The sequence below is a fragment of the Danio rerio genome, chromosome 20 (genome assembly GCF_052040795.2).
Source record: "Danio rerio strain M-AB ecotype USA chromosome 20, GRCz13ab, whole genome shotgun sequence".
In the NCBI taxonomy this organism is placed as follows: domain Eukaryota; kingdom Metazoa; phylum Chordata; class Actinopteri; order Cypriniformes; family Danionidae; genus Danio; species Danio rerio.
Window position 1 is genome coordinate 17,166,685 of NC_141040.1, and position 26,219 is coordinate 17,192,903.

A 26,219-nucleotide genomic window follows, 5' to 3' on the forward strand; every position below is an offset into this window, starting at 1 on the left:
TCCACTCCTAATCCAAATGACCCTCGGTTTCCTCCTCCCATATTTAACAAACATCTGAGGAGACATGCGTGGGAAGATCATTATCTGTTGGACTTGAGCTGTCCTCTCAAGGCTGCTGAAAGCATGTGCGTTTAGCGAGACCACAGACCGCAGGAAGAAACAGTGAAGTCCCTTGCTGCTCTAAGCAAAAGCAGTCGTCTTCATCTGCAAACAGACCGCAAGCCCATTCTCCCTGAGTTCAGAGAGATCCCTCTCTCCTGCTTGCTGCCCCCTCCCTCCTACTTCTCCCCTGAAGAATGAGAGATTTGATGGGAGGTGAAATTTTAGAAGGGGTCGAGTTATTTTGTCTCTATTTCAGCACCCGTTACATCACATGAGGGTTAGGCCCTTCCCTCCAAAAAGAAGGAGAAAAGGAAGAGAGTGAAAGAGAGAGAGAAAATAAAGTCAGGTCCCAATCCCCTCCATCAACCCCTCCCTCCCCCATCCTCGGTGAAAAACTGGAGCTGCTGTCCGAGAGTTTCTCAGTCTCTGTAAAGCTGCTGAAGTGGCTCCAGAGCCATGCTACTGTCCCAGATCCTGTAAACCCTAGGACAGGAGCTCGCTACTGGGCTGAGCAGGGTCCCGGACACTAAGGAAACAAAACCCACGGGAGCTTTAAAGAGGAGGAGAAGGCCTAATATCCTGGGATACATGAGATGTGTGCAGCTTTAAGGACTTTCAGAGAGCCACTGGGAGAATAAGGAATCACGGAAGACATCAAGAATCAGAGGACCTTACGAGGATCTCAAAAAAGAGAATCAAAGGTCAGGAAATGTCTGGGGTGATAGTTGCAAGCTCTTGTTGCACTTTTTATTCAAATACTTTGAAGCAACAATCTGGAAGTTCTCCTTTATCTCCATTTGACACAGATCTTTACCTGTATGTTTGCTGCCCTTTTTCTGTTCCTCTGAGCAAATTTTTCCATCTGCTGGCCTGTGAGCTCAGCCAGGGTACGGGTGGCCCAAAAGGTCCAGTCAAAGGCTGCATTTACACTACAGACTTTGATGGTCAGGTTTTGTGACTCTATCTGATTCTTTTTGCCGAACCACTAAAATCTTTAAAACGTAAATTGTATCTGATATCTGTATTTGCACGACACATGGCAAAGACTAATTGACCCAGTGAAAAGTAGGCACTGACTTCTAGTTGTCATAATCAAAGGGCACCTTCATTCCTGTTTTTACAGATTGGTTTCATATAGAATGCTTAAGCACTGTGTTTTGTTCTCTTGACACTGCTGCCAAGCATATTTTTATTGACAAGACCATCTTCTTTTAATATAGGCTTTTTTGAACAGTAAGCAGCTTGATGCCTGGTTGATTTGGTGTGAGTTGTGCAGTTTGAGCAAAATAGTTTGTTCACAAGAAGCATGCAACAGTTTTCTATCCTTTAGATGGTGGATGTTTAACTCTTTCTAATGCCCTTAGATTTGAGATTTACAGTTTAGGACTTCAAGCAGGATTCTTGTTCCGAACTGACAGCGCCAGAGTTTGTGAGAGTGTCATTCACTACCATTTTAAATTGAAGTATGACTCGCATTGACAGGTGAAAATCCAACTAAACATGCTTACATTGCAGACAGGAAGGCACATGTCCGTTTCCCAATGGATAGATTTGCATACATGAATGAGGCCATAGGGTCTTTTTCAAGAGTTTGAATTGGATTACCATTGCCTTCCATCAAATGCCAGTGTGGAGAAGTAGGACAAACATCAAAGGCATATACTTGCCCAGAATTGTGCCTCTTATTCTGTTTGTTTGCCTTTCAGATAAAAAAAAAGAGATGGGTTTGACTCTGGGTGCTTTCTGGTCCACTTCGAGGTCATGCTGAGAGGAGCAAACGGGTCTTAATGGGTGTGTTTGTTTGCTTGGTTTAGAGCTGCTCTCTCAGCATGTTCTGAGCCTGATACTCTCACAGAGATTTCCACTGTGCTATCTCAAACAAAGCCGGCGACTCTGAGGCTTGTCTCTTGTGGCTTTTCTTGAACTACGAAGGCTGTATTTGGTGGTTTTGGTCTTATTTTGAGGACTGGGGTTGATAGATCCCATTGTAGCATGGTGTAGATGTTACTTGGTTGCCTTTTGCTTCTCAAGGTTCCCCTGGAGATGAAGCTGTTGGACTACTGAGCATCTATTTACTGTTTTATATGGGATAAGGGACTCTATTCAAGAAAAAAAAAAAATCAGTTAAGGAAACAAACTTACCAAGACAGAAGATCATTTTACGCTAACCACTTCCTCGTGTAGAAATGTCTACATTCTCACGATGTGTACACACACACACCTCTCTCTGGTTTTACAGTGGGCACTCTGAAGGTTAATCACAAAACTAGTGTGTGCTGTAGAACCTTTACCCATTATGCCCTGCTGCTGTCAGACAAATAAGGAAAAGCGCCAATGGAAATCAAACCCAAATGTTGTCAATAACGCTACAGATTAAATATATATTTTTACTTATGGCATGTGACATAGGAGAGCATAAAATGAGATGCACAAACATGTCCTGTGCGGATACATTATGCAGATGAACATAACGGCGAAACCAAACCAAATGGCTGCAATGTGTAAGGTTAGAAAAATGAACGTTTCCTCTGGGGGTCGTAAAGCTTACTAAAATCCACTCGCAGAAAAAGAAGCCGCACTTGGACAAATTTCCACGTCGTTACTCTTCATAGAACATTCTGTGCTGAAGTGTTGGCACATGGTACACCTGCACTGTGGCACATTAGAAATGTCTTCAATTTCTTGTACAAGCCGATCTTTCACACCCATTGGATTATTGCCTGCTTCTTACTATAAAATTACGCATATGGAACAAGTCCCCAAAACTGGAAGGGGTATGAAATATCTAAATGAAATAGAGGCAACTGATTGTTTCAGATTCAATGCTCAAATCCTGTAGGAACTGCGGATAAACAGCAAACACATTCAAATAAACTTGTAACTGTTATTGATTTTCATAACACAAGTGAATATTCAAGCAACATATTTTTTTTTGTCAGTGCATTCCAGGAAGCAGAAGCTCCTGATCCTACAACTATTTGCTTTTTATTAAGGAAATATTAGTGTTTAAATATTGTAGCAATGCCAATCTAAGATTTAAAAAACAAACTGTAATCCCAAAACATCAAAAGTAACTCCTAATAGATAGCACACTTAAAAATTGAGGTTTGATTGTGGACCAGGTTGAATTAATTGCACTAAACAAAGATTTTAATACAGCTTTGCACGTAACACAGATAAGGGCCAACACTGCTGCTCTTTCAGTCAGAGCTCTGTTTATCGTCGTCCTTTCAACAGGTTAAAACAGAAGAATAAAAGCATAGCTTGTTCTCATCTGCAGCACAAAGATAATTAGAAACACGTGGAGATGACTTCTGACTTTTTACAAACACACACACACACACACACATGGTTTCAGGACCTCAGGCTTCCTCTTTTTTAGTTCTCTGTCATTTTATCAGCCACAATATGCTTCGTGTCTTGGACACGTTTTCCAAAAATGACATTCTCGAAATCAAAGCCCGGATTGGCCCACATTTTTATTCGCATCTGCTGAAAACTTATTAACTTCACCCTAACTGCAGCCAATAACAATTCCTAAATGGAAGAAAGCGATTTAGAGATTTGAGAATAAAGTGAATGCAAAAAAAGGTCCCAGCAATCTCTTCAGTCTAAGGAGATCTTTACTCAGACTGACTGTCGAACATCTGCCAATGTATTTTTGGTAAGAGGCAGTATACTTGCATGCGCAGAGATGAAAACAGATATGCCTTTGGATGGCTTGATGAAGAAAGTTTGATGGAGTGTCTATCAATTGGAGCCATACGAAAGCAAACAGTGTTTTCAGTTCGTCTTTCCTGTTAGATTTTGAACATTCATATCTGTTTTTCAGACCCTCCAGGATTTTGCGTTTCGGTGATTACCGAATTTAACGCAAATGTCAAAAAGTATTTTAATTGCTGAAGATTTCCTGCATATTTTGGGCATGATGCTTGTCATGTGACAATGTCGCATTTAAAGCTTGTTTAAACTAGGCCTCATGAGTTATATCAATCACTATACCTCTATATGCAGTTTATATCTGTAAGTGTAGACTTCTCGCTCTCTTATATACTTGAGCACACAAGCGCGCACACACACACACACACACACACACACCCACCCACCCACCCATGCACGCACGCACGCACGCACGCACGCACGCACGCACGCACACATATATATATATATATATATATATATATATATATATATATATATATATATATATATATATATATATATATATACACACACACACACACACACACACACACACATACAATATAAGCGTTCAAGCTCAGCATCATGTTCATAAACCTGTTCAAATAGCCTTTAAACAACACAGACAAATGGATGCCCTTCCAGCTGCAACCCAGTACAGGGAAACATCCATACACACTCATTCACACACATACAGTACGACCAATTTAGTTTATTCAATTCACCCATGGCACATGTCTTTGGACTGTAGGGGAAACCGGAGCAACGGGAGGAAATCCACATGAACAGGAGGAGAACATGCAAACTCCACACATAAATGCCAACCGACCCAGCTGGGACTTAAACCTGAGACCTTCTTGCTGAGAGGCGACAGTGCTAACCACTGAGCCAGCGTATTTCCCAATTTGTGTATATTTTTAGAGGAAGACTAAATAAATGCTGCGTTCTCTCATGACTCGCCTGTTCCCACACTTCTAGCAAGTTTTGAGAGGAAAAAGAGCTTGTGGGTGGCATTCAGGACCAAGGTCTGAGACTTCCAAACCACGTTCAATGAAAAGCTGCTTTCTCTAGGAAAGGACTGCATCTTTCTCCTGCTCCCCCCTTTTTTCTGAAGCTGTGGGCTCCAAACTCAATAAAAGTTCCCACATGCCCAGATCTCACTTCATAAATTTATTACATCATGCCCTATTGGTCGCCATTCTGCCAACATTCATTTCCCTCGGCACTTCTTGGGTCGGAGGTAACTTAGGGCACGTTTTCCAGTCTCCTATGACATCTTCGCCTTCTTCCTTGCTCTATTCCAATCTTGTTAACTCTGTCAATGTGTTCTTCTGATTCAACAATAGTGCCTCTAATGTAGACACTTTCCAGTTTTCTGATCACCCGCCTGCTGAAAATTGCCACAAATTGCAACCATGTTGAAAAATGTGGCTTGTATGTGACGCATTTATTATGCAGACTCGAGATAATAACAGAAAGCTGCTGTTTGTGTAGTCATCTTCCTCTCATGTTGTTCCAATAGTCGGAACTTCACAAACAACACCAGGGAAAATTCTCTACAGACGGTTTACCCTCGAAGCTTCTGATTCCAGCTGTAGCGTCTCCTGCATGCTAACAAAGTCAGTACGGTCCCTCATTTGTCTCGTTCTGTCGTTTACATGCTCATCTGTCATGTTGTTCTGCTTTTTTCCAACGTTTTCTCCCATTATGGAATTATTCTGAAGTGCGTTTACGAGTTTATTGGACTGGCTGCCTTCATCTTGGAAAAAAGTCTGACAGCCAGATGTGGAATCCTCAGAAATGTTTTTAAAAGGTCTCTCAAGAAAAAATAAAGCAGATAAATTAATAAACACTTCACATTGTTATAAGATGTCAGATTGAATATCATGGTTGTGTTTCAGGCCACGATATGTTTTACCAAGTCTAATCAAAGAATGAATTGGAGAGATGTCATTTTGAACAAACGCAGGGCAAAATAAATTTGATTCAGGAAAGCTTGCCAAAGGAAGACTGACAGGCTCAGACATCCATGAGAAAAAATATATGCACTTAAGAACTGCTTTATCAGAATTGGAGGTGAAATTTTTAATTAAAGTAACACTTTAAGGCCCGATCCCAATTCTATTTTTGTACCCCTACCCCTTGCCCCTTAAAATCGAGTGTGAAGGAGAAAGGCTTTAAAATTTACCCCTAAGAAATGGGACAGCACGACAACAACACACACGTCATCATATGATGTCGTAAGCTCTTGTTATGAGACTGACAATGTTGACTGCTGTAGTTATTCCAGTTGCTTTATTGTTTGGTATTTAAGTTTTGTACACACCAAAACAAAATTAACATTATAGCAGACACTGTAAAAAGGTCATTCCCAGCCATTAGACTTTTCTGACAGGGTATTCGAGTGTCATCGAGTGACAGAATGTTGTGGGAACAGTATACAAGAGTTATTAATATGGATTATAGAAAACGATTTTTTTTTTTTTTAAAGCATGATGGAAAAACATGAACGTGGTTATGAATGTATTAAAACATTAGCTTGTTTGTTGTAAAAATTCTAAGCAATAACAAAAAAACACTAATTTGTGCATCTCCCAACTCACATTTGCAGCCATGTTGCTGTTGTATTCTGGGAAATTTTTGTATTTCTTAGTTTGAGTGTGGTCCTGGAAAATCTGTTTAAAGGGCTATCTAGCCCTTCCTCTTAGCCCTAAAAGATTAAGTGAATTGGGACAGCCCTACCCCTTCACATGAAGCACAAAACGAGGGGTAAGGGATAGAATTGGGATTGGGCCTAAAGGCTGATTTATACTTCTGCATCAAGCGCACACGTATGCTACGGCGCAGCCAACGTGTGGATGCATAGCCCTTGCCATGGCCATCGGCATCGCTGATGCGCACCTCTTAATAAATGTAACTACATGTCGCAACAACGCATAGCGCAAGCTTTGTGATTAGTCAGCTTGGAAGCACTGATGAGTGTGGGTGGGACCGAGAGCCATGCAAGCTTGATAGGGCGATTGTAAACAAGTGTGGAGTCCCTCAAAGGAGCTCCGGATGGAAAGTTTTGTTTTATGTTTACCTCATGGTTATAGTTGTTGCATGTCAGCTGGTACCTGTCTCAAAATGAGCGAGTTTGAGCCACTTGTACATTAAGGAAGCGTTCAGAAAAAACAAAACACTGGTGAAGAAACTCGACACAGAGGAACAAACACCTCACTGCCAACTAGCCTTTAGGAAGTCTTATTGCAGACCAACAGAAACACCGTGCAGAAGTATGAATGCACAGCTATGCTCGTTGCATGCGCCATGGGTTACGCTGATCACTTGATGCAGAAGTATAAACCAGGCTTAACTCTTAAAAACGCATTCCAAACAGTGAATTTCCTGCAGTAATGCCATAGAAGAACCATTTTGGGTTTCACAAAGAACCTTTCAGTTAACAGTTCTTAAAATATATTTTTAATATAGAATAATTAGAATAATCTTTCCACTATAAATGACCTGTTTTTGAATGAAAGGTTCCACTCCGTAAAGGTTCTTCACAGAAATCTTGATGCCAATAAATAACCTTTATTTTTAAAAGTATCCGTCATTTATTTTCCGTGTTTGATATTGTAAAACATCTTTAATCAACCGTATGAAATGATATACAGTTACAAACAAATGTTTGGTCAGAGTCAGGGTTTGTTGTAAACCGTTAAACTGCCAAAGTAATTGCAGTGCTTCTATGTAACATCTTGAGTCATAGAACCACAGGCACGTCTTTTAAAACTTTATAGAGCTAGTTGTTCGGTTGACTAGCTCAGATCCTGCTTCTTTAAAAGCTCAGTGACTAATCATATAAACCTAAAATTGACTATCTTGTGCAAACAGCTCCATTCATTAAGATGTAAACAGCAAGTCGCATTGAAATGTAATTAGAGACACATCAGTCAAATGAGGCTGAATTAAACATGATTGTGTTTGTCTTGAGAATCTTTTGGTTCAACATTTCCTCACAGTTGTGTCAATTCCCACTGTGAGCAGTGCATTTATATGCTTCATATCCTTGTCTAAACTTTCCAGCAATAACCTTTTCTCTCATAAAATAAGTTCAATCTGACACTTAGGACTCCGGCTAATAAACTTTGCAAGTAAAATAAGGACTTTATAGTCCCATATTAAAGCTTACTCAACAACAGAACAAACACCCTTAACAAAACACCCTATATTACCCACCGTTTTCTTGTTAACTGCTTAAACGATTCTCAACTGCCCAATCAAAGTCTGAGTTGAAACAGCTGACCAAACTCTTTAAAAAGCAAGTCAATGCTGAAATCAAAGACACTTGGGCATACATCCCACCAAAACAAAAGCTCAACCTCTTTTACTCACTTCAGAGGAAGTCACAATAATGTCATGCCAGACACCACAGGCTGAAATGAAGAACTGGGCGCTAAGCGAAGAGAAGAGAGAGAAGCAATGAGCTAATGACTGGAGCTCAGCTCCAAACTGAGTAAAGCCAAGGGAAAATCAGCTTCTGGTGGCCCACCAAAGCACACCGCATGCATGCAGGACAGCCAAAAACCATCCACCAGTAACTTTAATCAACTGGCTGAGTGATTAGATGAATTGACGAGAAATGATTTAGTTTTTAAAAGGAAATTCTGCTTTGTTTTTTTTTTAAATAGGCTCATTTTACAAGTTGCCAATGTTGCGTTTTACCATTTTTTAACTCCACTCAGACAATCTCTTTGTCTTGGCGGGAACACTTTTAGCTTAGCTTACCATAACTCATTGAATTGGGTTACACCATTAGAATCTTGCTTTAAAATGACTAAAAGGTTTTCAGATTTTTCCAATTTAAAGCTTGGCTCTACTGTAGCTACATAGTGTGGTAAACCATGATGCAGAAAGAACATTAATTAATAATTAAGCCTGAATGAGCGTACACATGCACCAGCCAGTTTTTAGATACACCTTACTAGTACCTGGTTGGACCCTCTTTTGTCTTTAGAACTGCCTTAATCTTGCATGGCATGGATTCAATAAGGTACTGGAAATCTTCCTCAGAGATTCTGGACCATATTGACATGATAGCATCACGCAGTTGCTGCAGATTAGTTGGCTGCACATCCATGATGCAAATCTCCTGTTCCACCACATCCCAAAGGTGCTCTATTGGATTGAGATATTGTGACTGTGGAGGCCATTTGAATACAGTGAACTCATCATGTTCAAGAAACCAGTCTAAGATGATTTGCGTGCATGACGTGTTATCCTGCTAGAAGTAGCCATCAAAAGATGGTTCTGCTGAAGATGAGAGTAGTTCCTAGCAATATCATGCCAAAAAGCTGTAACTTTAAATAAAATAAAAACTAAGCTAAAAGTGCTGAATGGATAGAACTAAATGCTAAAAATCAACTGTTTAACTTTAGGTGACATATTTTCATTTGTCATAAAAGTGTAGCGTTCCTTCAAAGAGTTTCTTCATCATACAAAGTTATGCTGATGTATGCCTCTAACCCAATAGACTTTTAATAAAAACACTGGGTGATATTTCAAATCTACATGCTGGAAGTACGAATGACACTGTAGAGAAGCTGAACACACCAGATGATAGAAATTACGGAGATGGAGCAGTAAAAAAGAGAGTGAGAGAAAATTGGCAAAGTCAACCTCCAGGACAGGAGTGTAAACAAAACTCAGGAGCTATCCCTCGCTGTCTGAGCGGAGTTTCACAAAAAAACACTCTTGAGGAATCAAAGTTTTTGGCAGCACGCTGTAAAAATATGGAATAAGTGAGACTTTATTACTAAAACAAATGTGTCCAGGCAAATACCCATCTTTTAGGTTTTTTAAGATGGATAACTGGGAAGACAAAACAGAGCGAGGAAAAGATGATTTCAGTGATGAACTGTAAAATGAACCAAGGCACCCAATTTCAACTGAGGTTTGTTTGTACAGCAGCCTCTGGTCATGAGTTTCCATAATGATACTGCATAGTGTGCTTCACACAGTATGCTTTACTGGGACTAAAATATGTAATGAGGCATGCACTGATCAAACGTTGGAATATTTGTGTGTGCACTTGCATTTATTAATGTTATATGTATAATAAATGTCTTTTACTTTCACTTTTTCTAAAATAAACACAACCTTACCATAGCACTGTCGGGGTGTCTTTGCAACAAGGTTTGGAGACTGCAACTTTAAGACTTCTTGCTATGGTAGACATCAACAGAGTACACTTTCTTAAATAAATATAAATTGCAAAGCTGAATAACCTGTTTTGATTAGGCTTTTCAATAATGTAAATATAGAACACCATCTTTGTTGCTTTTTTTAGCGTCTTGCGCAAGACTACCATGTTTATAAGATGTCATGTGAACTCATAAGAACTTTAACTTTCAAAAACACTTCTCAAGTTCCAAAGTTTTCCACTGATCAATACTGTGCCTTGCTTTTTATAAAATACAAGAACTTCTTTTTGAACAACCCGTAATTCTGCCTAATGCAGAAGAACCGCTGGGATTTAGTGTTTGACAGCCACTGTGACTGATGTTAGCGGAGTCAAACCCAATGAAAACAAGAGTGTGGATTATATGTTCATGTGCTCAGTGGCTGGTGACATCATAACAGTGATACTGACTTCGTAAAAACACTCGAGGAACCCAAGGGTATCACAGGAAGCTCTATGAATTATGGTTACCAACAACACATGAAGAGCCAATTGGCTGGAACAGTAGAGGGTCACAGCTGTCTATACAGCACATCAAAGCTAAAGAGGATGATGAAGTGAATCATGGGAACAGTTAGTTTATTGTATAGAGCTTGGAGAAGTATGACTCAGATGGGTGGGAATTGATATGTGGAAACTGGGATCACCGTAGTGCAGTGGTGGTACTAAGCCAAAGCTGAATAAAGAGCTAAGTTGACAAAAAAATTTAAAAGCTAATTACATTAATCCAACTTGTTAGATACATGATTATTATAGTTAAAGGAACACTTCACACAACTTCTCTAGCATTTCTTAATCCATTCAACCAATCTCCAGTTGTGAGGGGTGCACTTTTCGCTTAGCTTAGCATAGATCACTGGAACGGATTAAACTATTATAGCAAATGACCAAAGAGTTTTGATAATATTCCAATTTAAAAGTTGCCTCTCCTATGGTTACATCATGTAATAAGACTTACAGAAAATATTAAAAGTTGAGTTCCTAGAGCAAAATCTGATTCAATGATATATATTAATCTAAGCTAAAAGGGATCCCACCAGAACTGGAGATAGGCAAAAAAAAAAAAAAAAAAACTCAAAAAGGGTACAACTCATCTATTTAACTCTGGGGAGTTAATAAATGAGCATATTTTCCAAAAGTAGTGTTGCTTTAATGGCATCTTTAGAGTGAGCATAAGATCTTTGGCTAATTCTGAGAGCTCAGAAGAGAGAGCAAATTAGTGATACTGAAACTTGTTAAGACAGCTGACAAAAAAATGTTAATATTTACATTTATTCATTTGGCAGACTCCTACTTTATCCAACGTGATATTTAAATATACACTTCAAAATATACAAAGATTATGTGTTCCCTGAAAGTAAAATTTATAATCTTTCAATTGGTAGCGCAGGACTCACAAATGTCATATTAAAGCCTCCATCAAGTAAAAATGTTTGTGTTTTATGGGTTGGTATCAAAATACAGTAACAAAACGTGCATTTAAAAAAAGTGTTTAAACTTGGGATGCGTCCGAAGTCCCCTATTACCAGATTTGAATAAGAATTTACTACACCACCATTAGAAAAGCATATTCTATGTAGCATGAATGTGAGTAGTATAAATGGAACTTGGACGTACTACATCAGCCATTTGTCGTATTGACCTACCCGCTTTAGTTGCCTCGCTTTACTCGATTTATGAATTCTCGAGTGGCCTCATTGAATAGTGCCCATCGGATGCGCACTTCAGTAGGTTATTCGGGTATTTCTTGGATACCGTTTTATAAATCCTATGAATTAAGACATACTACTCGGCTTGCATAGATTTTTTAGCGTACTATATAGTATTGAAGTATGCAATTTAGGATGCACCACTGGTCCTGGAAAACCCCAATAAGACTCACCAAATCCAGCTAATCAAGCTCTAACTAGCATCCTAAAAACTTCTTGTCAGGTGTGTTAAAGCAAGTAGGGCTAAACTCTGCAGGACAACTACCCTCCAGGACCGACCCTGATTTAGAAGATATAAACATTAAAAACTTCAATTTTGTGACTCATCCAATCTTTTGGCCAATCAAATGCCCTCTAGTATTTGATACTTTGCGTTCATTCAAGAAGCTATTGCTGCTGAAATCAATCATCTATTTACGAACAGTGTTCAAACCGAGGGTTAACCTAAAAAACTTGCAATTGTAAGAAAATAATAAATGGCCAAGCTGTTGATCTGAATTCCTTATTCGTTCTAAAACATGTGCAGTACCTCTCTACGACAATCTCAGAGGAGGCACAATTACTGGCCATATGCATGCACAGTAAGTGTACAGGAAACAAGAAGATACAGTGTCCATTTATTTGATGAACAGTACTGTATAGGAGTTGGGAGATAAAGTGTTATCTTGATACCTTCGAGAACATACTGTGTGTAGCGTATGAGCCTATTGTCTATTACTATATATTAGCAACGGTGAAAGGTTGAGAGACTGTGTAATGGAGACAAACGCAACCCTCCATTTTATGGCTGTAGGGAGGGAGACAAAAAATCAGTAAATTAGAAGGTAAGAGTTTTCCTCTCAATCCCTCAGGTTAGCATTCCGCTACCACTACGTCCTGAATTGTTCTGTTTTGGCGTGGGCCGACATTCCCACATCTGTTCTGGATATGTTAGTTGCCCATTAATACGCCCAAGAAGAAATATTTAGAATTGTTTTTCCTGTGTGATTGCGAAAAATGACAGAAGGGAATCCAGATGACTTAGTGTGCGCTGATCGTTAAGGGTAATTAGATTGAGCGAATCAAGTCCCTGAATAAGAGATTGAAGGAAAGTGATGAAAATTGAGATAGACACAAATGGAGACAAATCAGCAGGCTTTTGGATTGCACAAGTTCTTCTTTTCCCATGAAGTCAGGTGTCTTGTTCGGCAGATCAGCCAAAAAGGATATTATATATGTGACCCACTTTCTTTGCTATAGCCCAGACTTTTTTCTTTAAAGCCTTGTCTCACACTCTTCTCACATTCTAATCTCTTCAGTCCACACACCATGCTTCTCAAAGTCTGTTGCCTGCAGTTTCAAATTGCTCCACCGTGTAAAATTAGTTCATGCCCGATTAGTCTGTGCTTGACTGCATGTTTCATTTCATTTTTTGCTTTAAAAGAAAGAGCCGGTCATTTTTAAACCCACCCCAAAGCCTTTTAGGTTAAGTCATTGACTACTTCCAGTTGGAATCATACAGTAGAGACTTGAAGCAAAGAAATACAATGTTATATTAAACCAGGTTAAAATTGAAAGAAACTGTGGATGGGAGCAGAATAACAAGCCAATTATGATCCTGACCCATTTGAGCTATACAGGTATGAGCAGAGCAAGGTAAATACCTTTTTGGCAAGTCCAAAACTTTAGCTTCATATTTATTTAAAGACACCTGGATTAAGTTCTTCAGACTTGACATTACTGTAGTTACACCATGTACTAAGACAGACAAAAAACTAAGTTGCTATTTTCTAATTTCTACGCTAAACAAAGTTTCTAGGTAAGCTAAGCTAAAAGAGTTTATGTCAGACCCAAAGATTGGATTAGTGGATTCAAAAAAGATAAAGCTCTATTGTTTAACTATAGAAGACATTTAAAGTGAGTTCATTTCCATAAAGAAGAGTGTTCCTTTACAGCCTGCTGTAGTTAAACTCTACATGACATTGGCTCGCAAGGAGTAGGATTTGATACCACTAATTTATAATCTATAGCATATGAGGTCATAGTAGGATTTTTATTGAACTCCCTTTCCAAATTAAAATGTCAGCAACATTTTTTTACTGCGACAATATAGTGTTCTAGTAAAGCTGACATGGAGAGACAACTGAACAAGATCTGCAGACATATCTTTGGTCTTGCAACGGCACATGTGGTGAATATGCTGACTGCGAAATGTGTCTCTGTATAAACAAGGAGGGGGGACCGGAGCAAGCACATCTAGGTGTTGATGAAAAGCAGAGCTCAGCATGAAGGGAAAGGTAATACTAGGATTAGAGGAGCCTAAACCTGCTCCTGGAGAGTGCTGCTATGCCAAATACTGAAGACATGCTGGGGTTCTCAGAGTGGGAGTTTGTTAAAAACTGAACCCTGTAGGGTGGGATACACAGCAGGGTGTACGAGGAATTTTGATCCCCTGAACCCTGGAAAAGTGGTGTGGGGGATTACATGTATGTGTTACTGAGCAGAAGGTACAAGGGTGGTTGAACGGTTAAAGTCCACACTAAAGATGGGTTGTGTATAGCATACCATGGTGATGACATCAGAGGAGGGATGAGCTGTAAGCAGAGGATATCAAGCATCTGGATGGGGGCATGTGTTAGTGGAGGATGTGAAGGATGTGAAGGATCAAATGTGTGTTTGATTTAAGTGTCTGAGACAAGACTGAATAGCACAGCAGGGTGTCTGAGAGAACAGAAGGGGTAAAGGTTGTACAGCATGTTGAACTGCTAATACACATACTTTTCATGGCGGCATTCCATTAAAACGTTAAAGGAAACAAGAACAAATACTCTAGGGGCTTGTCTGAATTAATGACAGCTCCTGTGGGCTCCTACTGTGCCGCATAAGGTGCTGCGTAAAAGACTGCTGTGGTGTCCACATCAGCACATGCCCAGTCTTCCTTTACTATTAACCAAACGATCAGCAATGTAAATTCATCATAGAGTCACTCCCCCTTGGGCTTAGAAAACATGAGGTTCTTGTTGTGGTTAATTCATTCCATGAGATTAACAAGCTAGATGACCTCTACAATAAAATTCCATTTAAGGCTAAGAGTATAGACCTCAAAGTATGTGTCTAGAGGCATATAAATAAATGTTAAATGTTACTGCAGTATGTGTTAACACAAACATAATGACACTTTTGATGATAAATGAATGATGTGCATGATTGTTGACTGATGGCTGCATTTCTTTTTTCCTAACAGAAGTGGCACTGGATTACCTTTCTTCTAGTGTTCCACTGGTAAAACAAGCAACAAGTAAAAAAAAAAGGCAGCCAAAAACCCTGTGAGGTGATAACAGAAGTAATCATGAGAGGTGTAACGTGGTGCATGGGCACAATGCTCTACCTCTGCATTAGCTTGTTAGGCAAAAGCCACTCAGGAACTGAACTTCTGCATTCTCGACAAAGGCGAGCACCAGCAGATGACTCCAAGAAGTGTTCCTACACTTTCTTGATGCCCCAGCAGAAGATCACAGGTCCAATTTGTGCATCTGCGACTGGGCCTGAACCAGACAAAGACCGTGTAACACGTATGGACATTTCTGATGTGCGGGAGATCCTATCCAAGCAGCGAAGAGAGATTGAAATGCTGCAACTAGTGGCAGACGTGGACGGGAACTTGGTAAATGAGATGAAACTTCTGCGCAAAGAATCTCGTAACATGAATTCCCGAGTGACACAGCTGTACATGCAGCTGCTTCATGAAATTATCCGTAAGAGAGACAACTCCCTGGAACTGGCGCAGCTGGAGAACCGTGTGCTGAATGTCACCACAGAGATGCTCCGACTAGCCTCCCGTTACAAAGAGTTGGAGTTGCGTTTTGCAGGCCTTGCAGGCACAGTAAACAACCAATCTGTGCTCATCGCTGCCCTGGAGGAGCGCTGTCTACGTGGATATGGACGTCAAGACTTGCCAGCAGTTCCACCGCTGGTGCAGGTGGTGCCTGAAAGCATTCCAGCCAACAACAACCGATTCACTAATGAGATTCAGAGAGACAACAACAACAGAGCATTTCCTCGGGGTTCACGAATGGACACCCCAACGCCTGATCCACTGGGAATCCCACCACCCCCACAGGGCACTCTTACTGCTGATGGTAAGTGACTAGGGACATGGTGACAGAATTACTTGACATGCTGTATTATGAATGATACTGATAAGACAGTGGATCTCCTGTTTGGCTTTGTTTAATGTGGAATTAAGTGAAAAACAATGACACGTTTTGAAAGGCTTCTTTAAATGAAGGGTCCTGGGGTAGTTTCAATGTCAAGACATCAGGGAAATTGTGCTGTGCGTCTGTGGTGTACATTTACATTAAACGGACATTTTCATCAAAAGTGAATCAGACACACAAGGAAAACAACATGAACGTACATCTTGAGGTGGGAATGCCTGGGAAACAGTTGGGGTATCTGCGGTGGTTCTCAATTCCGGATATCTGGTCCATCAGTCTGCACACTTACTTAACACACCTGATTCAGATCATCACATCCATGAGACATCCATGAACTGATCCTTGTATGAAATAAGAGAGACGTACAAAATGTGAAGGGCGGGGGGGCCCAAGGACCAGAATTGAGAACTGCTGGGTTTCGGTGACTTTCCCAAGTGTCTTACCTCAGCTATGGTATTTAGGGTGGAAGAGAGTTCTGGTTATTAACTCTCCCGACCAACAATTCCTGCAAGTGCCAGGACTTGAGCCTGCAACCATTGGATCACAAGTACAAATCTCTGATCAGTAGGTCATGGCTGTCCCATGCCCTGTAATATCACATATTTCTGTGGTGGAAAACCAACAGTGAGTACAGATCTGTTATCCTTGTAGATAAGTAAAATGCTTGGGGGACAAAAAAGGTAAGTCTTGATCTGATCCCAATGCCCATTCAGTCAGTTCTCATTGGTCTTTTCCAAAATGCTGACTTAAGAACTTTTGTGACACAATGTTAAATAGACTATTGGGTATCAGTCCTGTTTGGAGGTAATGGTCACCTATGTGTTCTCCATGTGCAGCATTGGGATCTTCCTCAAGCATGAACACACAGACAGAAACAGCCTGTGCAACGTTGTAACGCCAGAAGTTACTGAGACAAATCTCAGAATCCTCATTCCGCTCCTGCAGAATCCTCTCTGGCAGCCCATGAAAACAAAATATGAGCTCACGGATTCCTAAGTGAACACGTGAAAACATGCACCCGCACAACCCTCCAAGAAAAATCTGAAGCAGATTAAAGAGATGGGTTAGAGAAAAGTGAAGTGGAGGAACTTTTAGGCTAATCTAAACTGGGGTTCTGAATGTCTTCTCAATAAATGAATCAAAGTTTATCAATCCATAGAGCATAATAATTTCTTACATCAAAGAATAAAAGCATCAGAACTGACACATGCTCTAAGAGAAAATTGTGTCTGTGTAAACAAACAGGATAAGTACTGCACATCCCATTAAGTATACTGCTTTAGCCATTATTTATGTCTTCTAAATGACAAGACTGTGAGAAGCGTAATTTGTTTTTAAAAAATCATTCTGAAAGATTATTTTTAATATACAAGTAAATTAAATGAACAACATGCAGAACACTTTTAGCTAGGCTTAACAGTATATAAGTACAACATTCAACCCCGCATCTTCAGTAGATGTACGTTTTTTAATTATTCCATTTTATTTATTCAGAAAAGCAGGTTTGTTTGAGTTTGTTCTCTCTCTCCCTCCCTCCCTGTTGGTAGCAGTATAAGGCACACATTCACGCTGCCATTTTAAAGACCACATCCTTGCTTGACAAGTTTTACAGCCATGTAACTGTCAGTAAAAGGCCAAACCATAAAACACCGCTTTATTGTACACACAGATGACTAAATATGAAATAGAGATCTACAGCATATGTGTGTGCTGAAAATGAACCATGTAAATCTATTACTTCAAAGAGAGTTATAGATTGTGTGACCTGGGGGAAAGGTAAACTCATGCTCGTTTCATGTTAAGATAACATCACAAGGGCATCAGCTCTGACTTAAATCATAAAATATTATAAATGACTAATTTAAATGTCTTGTCATTTTGTATTCTTTAAGCACATTTCAACTGACACCAACATATTTATTAGCAAACTATTCCTGGTACAAGCAATCATTTTTATTACTGAATCTATTATGCCTTAGTCTTAAATGGACATTTACAATTCTCCACAGAAGCATGTACACTTTTGTAAGACCCCACACTCGGCAAGCCAAATATGCAGGCATGTGCAAGAGTAAGATGGTGGTTTTGGACCAAAGCCTTTACTGATAAAGTCTTCTGTAGGTGTATAAATATCACAAACCTCCGCAAATAGTGGGAGCTTTCTCCAATTCCATGTCTCACACATACCCAACCTTCACAATAAATAATCTCCACTGCTTATCGAGCAGATCTTCAGTCTCAACCCAAGACTTAAACAATGATAAAATCTCTGGGAAAAGTTCTATAAGCAACAGGCTTCAACTTCCAGTCTCTAAAGAAACCAGATTCTCTTGCGACTGACCGCTAATGACAGCTCAGTTTAGCCCGCATCACCCCCAAAACACAGAAAATTATAACCATGGCTGACCAAAGCAAAACATTCTCCTAACCTGATTTTTGGCGGATGAAGATGTATCATTACTGGAGAAAAAAAAACACAAGCTGCTCAAAGAGTACTTTTTTGATGAGTCTAAGATGCGGATCGGTTCAAGGGTCCTTCTGGACCTATGCAGAGAAAACCCCCACCCGGAGCCGCCCGGCACAATGTCTGTCTGTATGAGCTCAATAGCCATCATTCATAGACAGGCGGTCAGGGCTACACTGGGACCTGGCTGGTTAACACAGCTGTTCCAGCACAGCTAGAGCTACTGAAGAACTTCCCCTCAACGCAGGAAAGTCCTCTTATACAACAAACCGACCATACCGCCCAAAAGGGTCTTTGGCAGAGGGGAATCTCTTCTTTTCTTTCTTTCTCTGGCTCACCTTTATATGACTGATAATGATTTTAGCTTAAGTTGAAAGTAAAGACGATAAAGAAAAATAAGCAGAAAATAACCAAAGGAAGAGGGAGTCGCACAAGGCCTAAGCTGGTGTCTGGGCATGGTAACTTCATCAGGACCGAGCAGGGTATTTATCTTTCGGCCAAATCTGAGTGCTAGGAGACTGTGTACTCAGGATAGAGACAACCAGTCCAGAGCTCAAAAGACCCAGCAGGGAGAGATTTCAGTTAAGAAACTAAACTGCTCCGAGATGCCTATTTCAAGTGGCCAAGAGTTTACATGATCATGATCAAAGCAGGGTAAAAGCCTTGATACAGTAGTGAAAACTGCGTCCATGTACAGTAATTTCAGACAAACTCAGGATAAAATGAAGTTCAGTCTGAAATTTGTTTCAGGAGTTAACAGCCTTTAAACTACTATTGGTAGTTTCAAATATAACACTGACTACCTGCATAACATCATGTGAGAAACTGACCTTACTTGAGCTACAGAACACTATTCAGATATTCAGTATCATCAACATAGCCATATCTACAACTCGCATCCCACAATAAAAGCAAATGTGCCTTAACTAATTCCGGTGCTAGTCCGAACACCACAAGTGATAGTAATTTACTCAACCTTTACTTGTCCCAAACCTGTCTAATTTTTATTCTTTTGTTGAACATAAAAGAGGATATACAGAAGAATTTAGTAACCGATATCTTTTAACATCCGTGGTATTTTTAACAATTACTCCTTTTAACCATCATACTAAAAGTTTCAAACTAGCTGAGAGAAAGTAAATCTCATTGTGAATACAAGCTGTCCTCATGAATGTCTCTGGTCCAGATATTATATACTGAAATAAGAAACCAAATTTGCATTTCTCTGCATTTTCCACAGGCCCATTCAAAGACTGTTCCCAGGTGCGGCAGGCAGGGCACAGTACCAGTGGGATGTATCTGTTGAAGGCAGAGGGAAGTGATAGACTGATTCAGGCCTGGTGCGAACATAAATTAGACAATGGAGGGTGGACTGTTTTTCAGCGACGAAAAGATGGCTCAGTCAACTTCTTCAGAAACTGGGAGAACTACAAGGTACGGGCATGAGTAAAATACAGATCAATGAATGTACAAGACTAAAACAATGCATCTGTAGCACAATCCCCTCTTACCTTAAACTTTACCTGTAAGTCTAAGAATCTGATATGAAATCAGCAAATAGGGCAACCTCTGGAGACATTCCTAGTATATGTAACCAACCGGTCCTACTGCACCCAACCCGTTTCTGAGCTGCGATGAAACCGGCAATTCTTTGCATTGGAGTCATTTCCTCTAACAAGGAGGCTAAAGACCATGGCCTCTATCATCTGTTGCTAGAACACCTTCTGAGGTCAGAGGAGTGAGGTTTACCTGCATAGAACTTCGCTAACTGGCATCCATTACACTCACCCCCTTAAACCTCACTCCCATCCCGGACGAGGCCTTACGTGTAACACACCATTCCTACTGCACCCAACCCACTCTGACCTAGGATCAAACCGGTGATTCTTTGCACTGGAGTTGGTTGCTCTAACAAGAAGGCTAAAGACCCTGACCTCTAACATCTGTCGCTCAAACACCTTTTGAGGTCAGAGGAGTGAGGTTTCCCTGCATAGCACTTCGCTAGCTGGCCTCTGCTACACTCACCCCCGCAAAGGCTCACTGGTTTGATCCCAGTTCAAAGCAGGTTGAGTGCAGTGGGGCAAGTGGGTTTGTGAGCTGGAAAGTGTGATGAGATTACCAGTAAGTCCTACGTGATTTATGTGTTCAGAATTTTCTGGCCAAGTAATGTCATTGATCATTTTAGAACTGCCAAGAAACTTTATTATTATGTTTTTTTTCTTTGCTTTAAGCATATTTATATCTATTTAAGTACAAAATAGATGCACCATGTTTTATATTGTACATACCTTTGTTCATATAAAATTGGCTGCATAAAGCATGACACTCTCATAAACAAATGTGGCTTACTTTCTTTAAAGATGGCAACAATTTTACTCGAGGAACAAAACAATAGCCTGATAGTTGACAGCTGACAATTTTTGTGGTATGTTTAAGCATCTTTGAACTGTACTTTTAGTTGAATATGTGCAATATAACAGTTTTAGGTTATCAGACACTGCAAAACAGTAATTATTGGCTTATAAAATGTCCATATAGTGTGATAAAACTTGTGAACAATATGGCTGATGCATTATTATTATTTAATATTTTTCAAGATCAATCACTATATTATATAATGTGAAGGCATGTTTTAGCTATGAATTTCATAACATATGTTTACAGCATTAGTGCTGAACAGGAAAAGACATTCATCTTCAGTTGGGGAAACCAAAGCGCTATAGCTGTGATATATAGGAGGCTCGAAGACCAAAAGAACATAATTCAATCCTTTTCCTGAGCAATGGATCGACAATGACCATTTTCCACTTGTACATTGCTGAAATCAGTGGAAAAATCCTGTTATGTCTTTATAAAGCAGTTCTCAAGTTCCCTGCAAAGTCTGTCCTGGGAGTGTGACTTCACCGATTTAGTCAAAGTTGAGAGTGTTCACTTGCCAGATGAGTGAATTGTAAGTCCGCAGTTGAAAGCCTACTACAGAAATATACCTCAAGTCCTACTCCCTGACACAAATAAAATGAAAACAAGTACAATAACTGCACACAGTTGGAGGAAACCACATAAATCCACTAGGACTAAGATGAACCTTTCCATTGGAGAAAAGATCAAACTTCAGTCACATACTCCATCTCTATTACACAGTCACATACTCCATCTCTATTACAGTTTCTCTACTTAACTCCCCTCCTTCTCCCACACAGAAAGGCTTTGGGAATATAGATGGAGAGCACTGGCTGGGATTGGAGAACATCTATAATCTAGCCAAGCAGGGGGACTACAAATTGCTGGTAGAGCTGGAGGACTGGGTTGGGAAGAAGGTGTATGCAGAGTACAGCAGTTTCCATCTGGAACCTGAGAGTGAGGGCTTCAGGTTAAGGCTGGGCACCTACCAAGGAAATGCAGGAGACTCTCTCACAAGTCACAATGGAAAACCATTCACAACCCTTGATCGGGATAAAGACGCCTTTACAGGTCAGTTGGTGCCCGCAGTCAGTTTGAATTGGACAGTTACAAAAGAAAAGGTTGGGTTGAATTCATACATTTTTTATCATGTCTACAATTTGTTGCAACAGCTAGAGCAAAGTCCTGCTCAGAAATACAGGAAAAAAATCTGGAGATGAATGGGGTGGTACCTTTTCAAAAGGTATACCTTTGTAGTCCTTGAATGGGGTAGTACCTTTACGAAAGGTATACCTTTGTAGTGCTTGAATAGCAATACTTGAACTTTAGACACCAATGTGTTGTTTACAGTTCGGTAGGTGTGGTGTATGCTAGAAAATTGTAATCCATATCACTCTTGCTCTAAGAAAAGAGTTGTAAAAACAGTTTACATATTTTCACAACCTTGACAGTGAAAAAAGAAATAAATGTGTACCATGCTGTACAGTAATAAACAGTATTTCTCAGTTGAAATGGGTCAACATATGTACCTTTAAGGTGGTACCAATTTGAATCTTTTTGGTCCAAATGTACCTTTCGAAAGGTAACACCCCAGCAACCCAACATTTTGTCTTCCCTTGACGTATCCAATAAATCTGAATACCTTAACTAGCAGCTTCAGGTATATTTAGTTGGGTGGCAGCTCATATATGCTGTACAGTGGCCTTTAAGGAAACAATTTTAAGCTAGAAATGGTCTACATTTGATGCAACAGTCCCAGCTGAAAATAATTTCCCCTTTGTGTTCATACATCATAAATAAAACTGTTTATATCAGTTATAGTTTATAGTCTGAGATAGTCTGACAGCACTGTGTTGGATCCAGTGTAGACAATCATCAAGTTTTTATTTGATGACAAGTGTTACAGTAGACACAGTGTACAGATCTGCTTCCATTTAATTCAAAAGTTGAAACTGACCATGCCTCTCAGTAAGATTAAGTGGAATTAAAATAAGTGAATCAGAAGATAAGTGTTCTGCTAAACCAATGCATTGCATTCTGCCCCCTATTTTGTTTGATGTGCAATAGGTGCTTTGTTTCATCCAGTGTAAACAGTCTTCAGTTCAGGAGTGTCCAAACATGCTGCAACTACTAGGATAGGGGAGCCCAAACTCAGTCCTGTGGGGCCGATGTCCTGCAGATTTTAGCTCCAACTTGCCTCAACACACCTGCACAGATGTTTCTAAAAAGCCTAGTTAGAGCTTGATTAGTTAGCCCAGGACAGAGTTTGGGCATTGCTGCACTTGGAACATCCTATAGTTAAGATTTCCCTAGAAGGTTCTAGTGAGGCGGAAGGTCTCGATTAGTGGTTTCAAGTGTGTTTTATTAGGGATAGACTAAACTCTGCACAACAGTAGCCCTTTAAGGAGCAGTTTGAGACACTGAGCAAGAGGCTGTCCACTTTTGATCATTTACCCTCTTAGACAGTATTTACTATCACTTACATCCAAGATCATCAACCCTTTTCGTGAATATATATCTTCCTGAACTGTTCAACTTCAACCTTGATCAAACATGAACAGGTAAGTTTGATCAGGGTTGCAACTGAAAACTGCAGGAAGGTAGATCTCCAGGAACTGGGTTAGTGATCCCTGAATCACTTTTAAAGATAAGTCCTACAGTCTTAAGTTGCACCTGGTGTCAGGAGAGTACAGATTTGCTTCCTTCACAATTTTATTCAAATTTTAGTAGCTAAACCTCACAGTAAGTTAGAAATGTAATTAAACTAATTCTAATAGAAGCAAATGTGTTCTGTCAATCCAACTCATTGTATTCTCTTCATCCACTCCTATCCAAAGGAAACTGTGCTCATTTCCACAAAGGCGGATGGTGGTACAACGCATGTGGTCAAACCAATCTGAATGGCGTATGGTACTCTGGTGGTGTGTATCGCAGCAAATTCCAGGATGGGATCTTTTGGGCAGAGTACGGAGGCGGGTACTACTCGCTCAAATCTGTCCGGATGATGATCCGACCAATAGACTGAGGTTCTCTAAATGACTTCATCCTCATATCAAATCTGAATGAGTCTAAATTGCTTGAATGTACTCACGTCAGCACTTATTTATAATTACACATTCATGTTTATAAGGACTGATATTAGCACACTATAGTTGTCATTTGTCCCTGATGATCAAAACACAAAAATGAAGAACGGAATGACCTGCGCTTTTCCAGATAACTTATGGGAATCAATCCATCCAAATACAAAGATGACGATGTTGAGAGAAACTTGAAGCTGGAGTTGAATGTCAATGTGGTCAATTTCAGCATCTTCATGCCCATCTCCATTTAACGTCCTTCTCACATATCAGTCAATTTCTTCTGATATTTCCTCGTTGTTTGGACCCTAAAACCTTAATGATAGTTTTGTTTTTCAAAGATTGTCACTACTTACAAAATGTTCTACCAATAGGGACTGGCACTGGGCTGAACTGTTCATCAGGCCAGGCAAGGTCTGCTTTAGGGAAGTAACGTTGGTGTGTAAATATACTTCATGTTTTTGTATCTGTGTGTGTCTTTGTAAGAGTTAATTTAAGAACTCACCTCAAATCTCCAGTATTCATTTATTTATATATCAGTGACCTGTATTTATAATCATCCAATCATCTATTTATCCCTGATTAAGATGTACCATTGTGCTTTCAACAGTTACATCTAATTCCAGGGTTGTACTAAGAAAAATGAAAGGGATATTTGCCCCAGCTTTGAAAATCATCTAGTTTTTTTTTTTTTCAATGTCTTAACATTAAACTTATTTTATTCCACAATACTTTTTTTTTTCCAGTGAAACAGCAACAAGATAAATGTAGGGCAGGTCATGATTTCAAATATATATTTGGAGTTGACTGGACTGTGAAAGGTGGACATCAAATACCATAACGAAGCAAAACCAAATGTGCCAAAGATTTTATTGTCAAATTATATAAAAATTGCCCTTAAAGAGACAGTGGCTTCAGTGCAAAAATAGCAAATTGGAATACAATTAAAATTCATTATTTATACCATTTTAAATACTGTGCACCAACGAATTGGTCACAATATGACCATGATTGATAATTAAGAAAAGGGGACAATTTTGTTTATTCAGGAAACGTGATTTCCATGGAAAAATCATATATTTCAGTCATAAAAATAGAATAAACTTTACTGTAATTTCTCAGAATTATGATATGGACTAGTGTTTGTGAATATTAAACCACACAAAAAAATAACATTATTTAAGTATGAAGTATGTTTTGGATCTTCCTCTGAATAAATGGTGTTTTTTACTATACATACTGAAGCCCATGTGATGTGTTTTAGGAATGTACTGTCTCTGTTTATAAGGACCCACACACTTGTTACAACAGTAACTATGTTTTACTTAAGAGAAAAAAAAACTGTTGTAGTTTTAATTGAAACAAAGAAACACAAGCATCTTCACAACAACTGATCAATATTGATCATATTGTTTATCTTCACAAATAAGAGGTCTATTAGTATTGCACAGTAGAATGTAATTCTAAAAGTGGTCTGACTGTGCTTGGACAAAAGTCTTGTCACTTAGCAGAAATAATGTACAGCATAGAATAACAAAGTCTTGTTGCAGTGGAAAAAGAATTAATATTGTGTATGACTCCCATGAGCTTGGAGGACTGCATCTATACATCTCTGCAATGACTCAAATAACCTACAAATAAAGTCAACTGGAATGGAAAAGAAAGCGTTCTTGCAGGAATCCCAGAGATCATCTATATTCTTTGCGTTCATCTTTAATGCCTCTTCCTCCATCTTACCCCAAACATGCTCGATTTTGTTCATGTCTGGTGACTGAGCTGGCCAGTCCAGGAGCACCTTGACCTTCTTTGCTCTCAGGAACTTTGACATGGAGGCTGAAGTATGAGCAGCAGCGCTATCCTGCTGCATAATTTGCTCTCTCCTGTGGTTTGCAATGTAATGAGCAGCACAAATGTCTTGATACCTCAGGTTGTTGATGTTGCCTCTCACAAGCCAAACTTTGGCTTTTTACCTTCACCAAACTTGACTGATTTCTATGAGAATATTGGGTCCATGCGGGTTTTAAAAGGTCTTTTGCAGTATCTGTGATGATTGGGATGCAGTTTAAAAGATCTTCCACTTTTCCAAATAATCATCTAATAGTCAAGTTGTTATTCGTTGCTCTTACAACTGGAATTGACAAGACTTTTGTCAGGTAGTGTAGGTTGAATTAAATTTCATTATTTAAAAAAATGAGACAATTTGCTTGTTTAAATCTAATTTAAACATAAAAAAAGAGAAAGTCGAAATTAAGAGGGCAAAAAACAATTGGGCAAAATAATATTAATATTAATAATTAATTACATTTAACAAATTTCAAAGTGCACTAGATTACATGTTGACTT

General features: G+C 39.4%; 2 protein-coding genes across 13 annotated transcripts in view; one reads left to right on the plus strand and one right to left on the minus strand.

The window, feature by feature from the left end:
• Positions 1–26,219, minus strand: part of ralgps2 (Ral GEF with PH domain and SH3 binding motif 2) — a 225,702-nt gene that overhangs the window by 49,236 nt on the left and 150,247 nt on the right.
• Positions 524–25,111, plus strand: angptl1a (angiopoietin like 1a). 2 transcript variants are annotated; one of them, XM_087296794.1, is made up of 5 exons: positions 524–803; positions 14,960–15,854; positions 19,637–19,830; positions 21,597–21,867; positions 23,634–25,111. In XM_087296794.1, the coding sequence occupies exons 2-5, from the start codon at positions 15,065–15,067 to the stop codon at positions 23,819–23,821; spliced, it is 1,443 nt and encodes a 480-aa protein (XP_087152920.1). In that variant the 5' UTR covers positions 524–803; positions 14,960–15,064; the 3' UTR covers positions 23,822–25,111.

Bases quoted from the DNA above. Each gene is read 5' to 3' on its own strand.
- angptl1a (XM_087296794.1), top strand. From the start codon at position 15,065: ATGAGAGGTGTAACGTGGTGCATGGGCACAATGCTCTACCTCTGCATT. The intron at 15,855-19,636 runs GTAAGTGACTAG...CATTTTCCACAG, and splicing joins GGGCACTCTTACTGCTGATG to GCCCATTCAAAGACTGTTCC. The intron at 21,868-23,633 runs GTCAGTTGGTGC...TCCTATCCAAAG, and splicing joins GGATAAAGACGCCTTTACAG to GAAACTGTGCTCATTTCCAC.